Source organism: Acipenser ruthenus, chromosome 12 (assembly GCF_902713425.1).
Source record: "Acipenser ruthenus chromosome 12, fAciRut3.2 maternal haplotype, whole genome shotgun sequence".
In the NCBI taxonomy this organism is placed as follows: Eukaryota; Metazoa; Chordata; class Actinopteri; order Acipenseriformes; family Acipenseridae; genus Acipenser; species Acipenser ruthenus.
Genome location: NC_081200.1, coordinates 35201885 through 35210816, shown reverse-complemented (window position 1 = coordinate 35210816; position 8932 = coordinate 35201885). Strand labels below are relative to the sequence as shown.

The 8932-nt window shown below is 35.2% G+C and overlaps 2 protein-coding genes across 4 annotated transcripts; one reads left to right on the top strand and one right to left on the bottom strand.

Annotated features, from left to right (window-relative positions):
- Positions 1–2407: 2407 nt before the first annotated feature.
- On the bottom strand, positions 2408–6176 carry lrrc42 (leucine rich repeat containing 42). 3 transcript variants are annotated; one of them, XM_059034941.1, is made up of 8 exons: positions 6074–6176; positions 5163–5636; positions 4912–5043; positions 4574–4692; positions 4114–4217; positions 3871–3984; positions 3546–3630; positions 2408–3351 (listed from the first exon to the last, which is right to left on the bottom strand). In XM_059034941.1, exons 2-8 carry the CDS (start codon positions 5609–5611, stop codon positions 3065–3067), a joined length of 1290 nt encoding a protein of 429 aa, XP_058890924.1. In that variant the 5' UTR covers positions 5612–5636; positions 6074–6176; the 3' UTR covers positions 2408–3064. The 3 variants fall into 3 exon arrangements, with proteins under 3 accessions (XP_058890924.1, XP_058890922.1, XP_058890923.1); XM_059034939.1 differs by lacking the exon at positions 6074–6176 and adding an exon at positions 5762–5977; XM_059034940.1 differs by lacking the exon at positions 6074–6176 and adding an exon at positions 5762–5969 and having other exon boundaries at positions 4114–4202.
- A 180-nt stretch (positions 6177–6356) lies between these two features.
- On the top strand, positions 6357–8785 carry hspb11 (heat shock protein, alpha-crystallin-related, b11). Its single transcript, XM_034028909.3, has 5 exons — positions 6357–6604; positions 6881–6987; positions 7245–7313; positions 7786–7829; positions 8352–8785. The coding sequence occupies exons 1-5, from the start codon at positions 6513–6515 to the stop codon at positions 8460–8462; spliced, it is 423 nt and encodes a 140-aa protein (XP_033884800.1). The 5' UTR covers positions 6357–6512; the 3' UTR covers positions 8463–8785.
- Positions 8786–8932: the final 147 nt, after the last annotated feature.

Below are 8932 nucleotides of genomic sequence, written 5' to 3'. Positions count from 1 at the left end.
TTCAGTTGTGTTTTTCCATACCATGTAAAGAGATACCACAGTGTTGCAGCTACATAAAAATGATAAAGAATAAATAAGATAATTTATGCCTATACGGCTGTAATAATTCACTAGGAATCTAGGATTGGTGTGTGAATAAATTCCTGATGTACCCCTCATAGGTAATTTTGTATTTTGTATCATATTGTTTGTTTTTAATGTATATTGTCCAGTACATTAAATGATCAATCATTAATTTTTAAGCAGAATTATACAACTTATATTGATTAACTTTACACCTGACAGTTTATTAGAGGTTTTTCTTATGTAAAACGTGTAGATGGATGGAAACACCGTACAGCGTATGTTTGGGCAGCAGTGTGGAGTAGTGGTTAGGGCTCTGGACTCTTGACCGCAAGGTTGTGGGTTCAATCCCAGGTGGGGGACACTGCTGCTGTACCCTTGAGCAAGGTACTTTACCTAGATTGCTGCAGTAAAAACCCAACTGTATAAATGGGTAATTGTATGTAAAAATAATGTGTAAAAAATAATGTGATATCTTGTAACAATTGTTGATGCTTGTAAAGTAGACAATGAGTGTGTTTGTGTAAATATTGAATATAGCTAATATTCAGCTATTTTCTTCTAGACAGGGGACAGTTAAAAGACAAATTATTGACATCTTACAGAAACATCCATTTAAGGCGTCCCAGTGATGAAAGCAATATAAATAAATTGGAGAGGTAATAGCATATTATCACTGTGCTGTTTGACGTCAACAAAAGAGCTTGAGCCAGATTTGTTGGGAGATTTTTTAGTGAGAAATTGCTTTCACCATAAATAGCTGTAACCAAATAACTAGATTTATAGACAGTTGTCACTTTTCATACTTATAACATGAATCACTTTATAGAATGTGTTATTGGAAAGAGTACATGAGATAATCACCAGGCAGGTTGTTGTGAGAGTAGAATAAGCAACACAACGGTCACTTTTATTGCTAACACTGCTGTGAGGATTGTGGAATCTGTAAGTGCTGCACCAGAAGATGTGTCTGTATTTCGGTCTTTGTGTTGATGGGACTGACAATAATGGCAGCTGCAGTTGCTTTAGCCATTATATTTGGTATTCCACAGAGGACACCAGGTCAGATGATCATCATCATCATTATCATCTTCATCTTCTTCATTAAAATGGTAACACATCATAGAATGTGTTGTTCAAATGTCATTGTTATACTGAGGTCAATAGAGCAACCTACAAATTACACACTTATTTCTCCATTAATTAACTACTGATGTCAAACTGCTGTTTTGTTCTTGCAGTTAACCAATATTGCACTTCAGATAACATGGCAGGTTATGTATGATGACAGAGTAACATGCATCCCAGCTTCCAGTGTGTGCAATGGAATAAGTAATTGTGCTAACAGTGAAGATGAAAATTTTGAGATCTGCAGTAAGAACTTTTTACCTGTAAGTTATGCTTTGACACTTCATTCTTAAAACCACAAAAAAATGTGTAGTTGTAGTTTAATCTTACATATTACACCATGTTTATGCGTTCAACAAAATAGCAGCAAAAAAATACCCCCACCCTGCATTTCTAGAAAATGGGTAAGTGCAGGACTGGAGAGATGGCTTGCTGATTGAAATGTTTTACATAGATCTATTCCTCTAATTATTTTTATATAAAGTGTAACATGTGAGCTCAGACAGGAGTTGTGTTACTGTATATGTAATGCCTTGAGAAGCTTTTGCAATAGGCTTGTAAAAATATGGATTGCAACAAATTGCACTGTTTTACAAAACAAGAAAAATGTGATTGACGTGAATGGCTTTCATGCCCTGCTTTCCAGCTGAATTACCCAAGAACCTGCCAGCGCACCTGATTTTTAAATGTGCGAACCCCCAGTTTTGGATTTACATAGATGAAAAATGCAATGATATAAATAACTGTGGAGACTGCTCTGATGAAGCTGGGATGTGTAAGTACAGACGTCTTTACTGAAGCAAACACTTTACAACCCATATATACTGCAACATGTATTCAAAGGACCTCACTCAACAGTGGCAAACTGTCCTTCCTATGGGGCAAGTTGGTGGCCTTGCACATCTGTTTTCTATCAGTACTGTAAATGCATTCCCAGATCCTTGTGCAGAGACGGGGTACAGCACTGCACAGGTTTTGTACAAAATAATGTATTTCAAATAGTATTTGTATATAATTTGTTCAATTTGTATATAATTCATTAGATTTGTGTACATAACGTTTACTAAATACAGTAAGTGGTAAATAACTTGTTCCATTTTTTGTAGGTGCAGTTTCTATTTCATACCACCATTGTTATTGTTAAAATGTAAGTGCCTGTACTGCAAACGGTGTACCTGGGTTTAACAAATGTTGACAATACAAATGTCCTGGTCACTTCAAAGAAAACTGTTGGGTACAATACAAAGCACTACTGAGCATACAAGCCACTTGGATGCTGTAACCAGGCTCCCAAGTCAGTAACACGTTTAGATAGCATTGATTTCTTTCTTGTTTGGTTATCTGTGTACTCTCCAGTTTTATCACTGTTCAAAGCTGATTTTATAACATATCCTTTATTTAACTGTAAAAGTTCACAAGGTATTTGAGATTGTTGCATTTTACAAATCAAGTGCTAACACGTATAGAAAAGTGAATATTTACAATTCAACATCAAATTACAAAGTGATTTATAAAATAAAAGCACAATATTGGCATACTGTGTAGGCAGTCTTGTTATAACTTGCATATATATATATATATATATATATATATATATATATATATATATACACACATACACACACACACTACTGTATTCATATTATATATACACACACACACTACTGTATTCATATATATATATATATATATATATATATATATATATATATATATATATATATATATATATATATATATATATATATATATATATATATATGTTTTTAGCTTGTAATATTTTTGTGCATAGCAAACACACAACAGCCAATGTCTTTATCCAGCCACTTCCAACAGCAGCATATCCATAAGGCACTGTGTGCAAAGCTGTCATCTAATAACTGTCTAGTAAGTCCCAGTCCTCCAGAGTTAACTGTCGGGGGGCACACTGGCGCTTTGCAGAAGGCACTGCATTGTCCTGGACTAGGATTTCTAAGTCTCTCTTCTTGCTGTTCTGTATTGCTGAGGTTTTGCCAGGCAAGCTTTCGTCGTATGCTACAGCACAGATGTCCTGAAGAGGCTTTTTGTGAAACTGCATATTCACCTCACTCTTTCTTTCTTTAATATTAAACGCCAGAGATGGTAGTGCAAGTACCCTCTTCATTGACGTTTCTTTGCCATCTATGAGAAAAAGCACAAACATATTTAGTTGACTATTTGGATTCCTGTCTGAAAAAAGATACACCGGTAATTATCAATTTTATTATTTTCAGATGTCTCAGATTATTACGAGGTGCAAAAGGTAACTGTCTTTGAATCGATTGCCTATAGTAACAGTATTCAAAATGATACAGATTTATTTTGGAACGTCTTACAGAAGCGTTGTGCTACTGTTCTTGGCATGAGGCTTATCCTTGGTTTTGCAGAGTCAGAAATAATGCTGTCCCACTGGAGAATTACCTGAAAAACAGAACCTATTTATCATGATCACACCAAAGAAGATTAGTACCAATCTACCATTCAGAACCTACATTTTTACACGTTAGTTAATACCAGAATAAGTCAGGATTGTGTTGGAGCATAATAAGTCTTTATATGTCAGGGGCATCACATTTCAATCATAGTCAACTACATTCAAAGCTACGATATACAACTTATAAAGCCTAACAGGACAGCAGGTATGTTTCATCTGCACATTACCTGTTCTGCCCAGCCTTCTGTTTTGCAGTGTGCATGAGAAAAGTCTTGCAGAGGAGCGTCAGCAGAAACTAGACCCATCTTATTCTGTAGCATTTGTAATAGTGATTTACTGAGCTGTGAAATGAAAATAAAATCTAGTTATAAGTAGAAATCATTCCTAATTTTCCACATCACCATTAACTCTAGTAAACTATAGCCAATATGTAAATGATGATATTGTTTATAAAAGAATATATACTTCACCTTTGCACCTGCTCCCGAGATATCTAGCACAGACAGTTTCTTAAAGCAACACAGATATCCAATTCCCAGTTCACCAATATTCGGGTTACCTAAGAAAGGACGGGCTAGGTTTTGAAACATTACAATTGATTACTGGTCCAAGGGACCAACACTTTGGCTGAAGTCATCTCACATCTGAAACTACTTGTCCCACATGGTGAACAAAAACATCTTGCCTGGCCAAATACCCACTGGCTCATTCTTAAAAAAAACACACATCTTCAGTTCCTCAATTCCTGTAAACAGGGAGTTAGTCATCTCTTTAAACTAACAAATACATGTAAAAATAAGTTTGATTGCAATCTTAGCTAGTCAGTAAAGACCTACACTATTTCAAATGTAAATTGTGAATGTAGGGTTTATATTTTTTTAAATTATTTAGCCTTGAGAATAATGAAAACAGTTATTATTATAAGCTTACAGGACAAATCTAAATGCTCCAGGTTTTTAAGGCCCCTCTTCATTACTCTGACTGGTGCTGTCATCTTCCGAAGGCCACTGTCTGACAGGCAGTTATCCCCCAAATTGAGCTTGACTAGACTGGTAAAGAAAACATACATGTTGGATATAGTTTATACATGTTACAGCAAAGCAGCTGGAAACAGCGAAAAATCACTATATACTTCTCAGGGAGTAAGGTATTGTACAGTGTAGCCATATTTAACAAACCAGACAGTTTCTGAGATATTTAAGGGAAGGTAATGGAATGTTCTTTCCAAAGCAGATTTTTTTTAAGAATGAAAACAACAAATCATTTACCTTGATAGAGCCTCTGTGGTTAGGTGCTGCAGAAGCTCATGGTCATCCCCAAGTTTACAGCTGGAAAGATCCAGGCATGACAATCCCTGGAAGGATTTAATCTCTTCCAGTTTCTCAGACACCAGAAGGTACCTATAAACAGCAAGATACACACTGTGAGAAAAACTGGGAAGAAATACATTGAACGCATTCACTTCCATTGAGCTAAATCCATAATGGGTTCAAGCTGTACAATCAAATCTATTGTTTACCTGCTTTTTAGGCAAAGGGAACTGAGCACCAGGCTTCCATAGGCCTTACTGAATGTCTGCAAAGCTCGGAGTCCTGTGCCAGGATCAACGAATTTCTGTCTTTTTTCTGCAGCAGCGAAGAGCTTTTCGGCCACTTGTTCTGGAAAGCCAATAAGGGAATCTATATGCTGAACATTGTCTGCAACAAATCCTAAAGCAATGTCAAAGAGAGACTTTGCAGAATAGCATAGCGTAAGGAAGACAGGGTCATTCTTCTTGGTGCTTGTGGTCTGGTCTCCCTCACGGATGCAAAACCTGACTGAGTCGCATTTCTTCAAGTGGCTGAGGGGTTTGGTCTTGTATGGGCCAACCTTCTCAACATTCACAGGATCAGCAATCAGACGTAGCTCTCCTTTCTCCCGAATATAGACTGGACCATAATCCGAATCTGACCCTTTCATGTAAGGCATTCTTCCAGACTGAGACACCTGTAGACTTAAATAAAAACGTACTGTACATTAACTGCTGAACGTTTTAAAGAGAGACAATAAAATGGATCTGATTTTGCAGCCTTTTTCGGTTTGTAATGTGGAATGCTACTTCATTGAACTGATACTTACACTCTTGACAGAAGGCCTATAATTTTTATCATTTATTGGTTACAGAGACTTCTCATTGACCCAGGCACTTCCATAAAAAAAATTTAGAGAAAAGGTAAACATGATAACTGTCCCATTGCTACACGTATTTAAATTACAAATGACAGACAGACGCAAGTTATCAGTGCATAAGGGTTCACATTAAAATAATAATAATAATAATAATAATAATAATAATAATAATAATAATAATAATAATAATAATTAAAAGTTAAACAGAAATGAATGAAGTTTTGAAGTGAAGCCTAAGGGAACATACGATAACGTTCTTACCAATGATATTCCCGCTTTGAGATTCAGTCAAGACAGCTACATCTTTTCTTTCATTCCGGAGTGAAACAAGAGCACACTTTAAAATCATGACAAACACTGCACTGCTTTTCATCGGCTCTTTATAATAATGGCTGATTTTATTCTTCAGAATTATAATCATTCAAAACTCGTTCCATGTACAGGTACTGTTGTACCACTTAAGGAAAAAAAATACACACAAATAATAATAATAATAATAATATCAAAATAAAAAATGTGGCAATCCCGCACCTTCGGGTTTATTTTGATGTAACTCGCGGAAGTCGGTGGCGTTGTAGGCTTTGCATCAGTCTGCTGCTTGGCAACGACGTAAAGAGAGTGGATTTAAATCAGGACTAACACAGTTTGCAGAGTAACATATTGTGTTTTATTTCAGTATATATATTACAGCTTTGCTGACATGATTGATGCCGCGTTGAGCTCCTCTGGAGCGCAGGTTGTTTTAGCTACATCCAGTGATGAGAATTATCCACCAGAAAATATAATTGATGGGTGAGATGTTGTTACAGTGGTTCTTAGACATTGATAAGAGTCAGTTCAAATTTCGGTTCGGTTTCCTGCATATGTAAGGATATTATTATGCCGCATGAAATTAATTAGTACATCTAATTAAGTTTCATTTGGGTGGGGGAGTTATTTGAAGCTTGGTAATTAAATTTAACCGCATCCAAACATTGCAATATATATATGTATTACCTAATTTGTTACTATTGTTACAGTATTATGGGTGTGTATTCTGTTGAATCTTACTTAACTCTTTCTCTTTAGGCGCACGGAAACATTTTGGATTTCGACAGGGATGTTTCCACAGGAGTTTATAATCCGGTTTTCTAACCTTGTAAAAGTTAGCGTGGTTACTATCCAGTGTTATAATGGTAAGGTGGATTTCTCATAAAACTCTAAAACGAAATTATGTAGAGGGGCCAATGTTTATGGTTAAATCATGGATCTAATTTTAAACTGACAACATAAATTAATCTAATCGGATTCGTTAGTTAATATACTCAGATTATCATATGCAAAATCTTGTTTGCAGGGTAGTCTAGTTATTGGTCTTTTGGAGGTAAAGGAATTGTTTGTTGGACTTTAAATAAAATAAGTCTGATTTCATTATTAACTCTGTCTCTTTTAGTGCAGAATCTCAGTATTGAGAAAAGTGTTTCTACAGATGCGGCAGACTTTGAGAAAGTTATAGAAAAAGGTAAGAAAGTAAATCAATAACCCCTTTACAGATGTCTAATTCCTCTTTCAGATAGTGTATATCTTGACTTGCACAGTCGTGATAGTGTGGGTGTATGAAGACATCTGTCTTCTTGTTTGTATGATAAACTTACATTTTTATATGTCCATAAAGTGGATGTTCATGGCTATTTACCTTTTCACAATATTAACAACTCTAATTTTGTATTTGCAGTCACTGACTGGTTAATGCTGTGATGAGTGCAAGCAGGGTTCACAGACCCTGGTTTACTTGGACTATTAATGATACCTTGGGTAAGGGTTAAGAGCAATGCTAACTGGGGTCTGTGAAACCAGCTATAGGCCTATATGTTTTGGTGTATGTGTTATATTACATATACCTATTTTCTTTATTCAATAAAAAGTCACATATTGTAGAGTTTAATAGTGTAATGCGTATCATAATGCTAAATCTAGTATTTTGTTCTAACCAGATTTTGAACACACAGAGGGACAACTTCAGTCAGAAGATTTTTCAGTAAGTATCAGATGTTTAATGCAGTTACTAGATTATTATTTTATCCATTATTAGTCACACCCCCATTGGAACCTATTAGCTGCAACTACACTTATAATATCTCTGAGTGTATATCTCGCGCTTAGAATATCAATGACAAAGAATTCTAAATGCTTACTATCAGGGTTTTGTCTCTTTTTTAATTTAGATTTAATGGCTTATAATATATTTCTAAGTGTTTGGTGGCGCCCTCTAATCAGTGTGAGCATGCACTTTCTCTTGCACTCTTTGTATAACAGACCTGACTCGCTTGCACTTCACTCACAGGCCTAAGAAAAGAGTGCACAAGTAATACACTCTCTACACAATTAGAGGTAGCCATCATACACTTATATATAGTAAGGGTATATCTGTTTTTGGTTTGGGGACTTCATTTAAATTTGAGTTACCAAGTTAATTTTGTTATCTACAGTATAGCACAAATACATTTTGCCATTTTGAGTTTATAAAAGCTGAAAAATAAAACAAAATTTGCCTTCACAGTTCAACGGTACAAGAGCAACACATCTGAGATTCGTTGTGAAGTCTGGATTTGACCATTTTGTTTCAGTGCACAGGGTGATGGTAGAAGGAACAATTGAAAATCACATGTGAGCCTAATCATTTACAGTGCTTAGAGCTTTAAAATTATTTTCCCATTGTTTGATATGCAAAAACCTTTAATGCAGAAGTTCTTAGAGGTACCAATACTACCTGGAACTTCTGACTGCTACTACTTACTAGTACAATTATGTAAACACATTTTAACAGAATATATATATATAGTAAATAAACTTGCATTTTATTGTAATTGGATAATAGACTGAAAGACAAATATTTTAACTAGTGTATACTGTAGGTGTGGAAGTGTTATTGAGATGTCATTTTTTTGATCATGGTGAATTATGTATTTTGATATGAATAAATTGTAAATATTTTTTTCTGGCAAAGTCTTATTTAAAGAAGCAATATATTTTTGTCAACTACAAGATTGTTCTTCAAACAAATGTTGGTCTATGTCCTGTTATATGCCTGTTTCTGTTCCTTATTTCATATTCTGGTCTCCATAATATGGATATGACAGA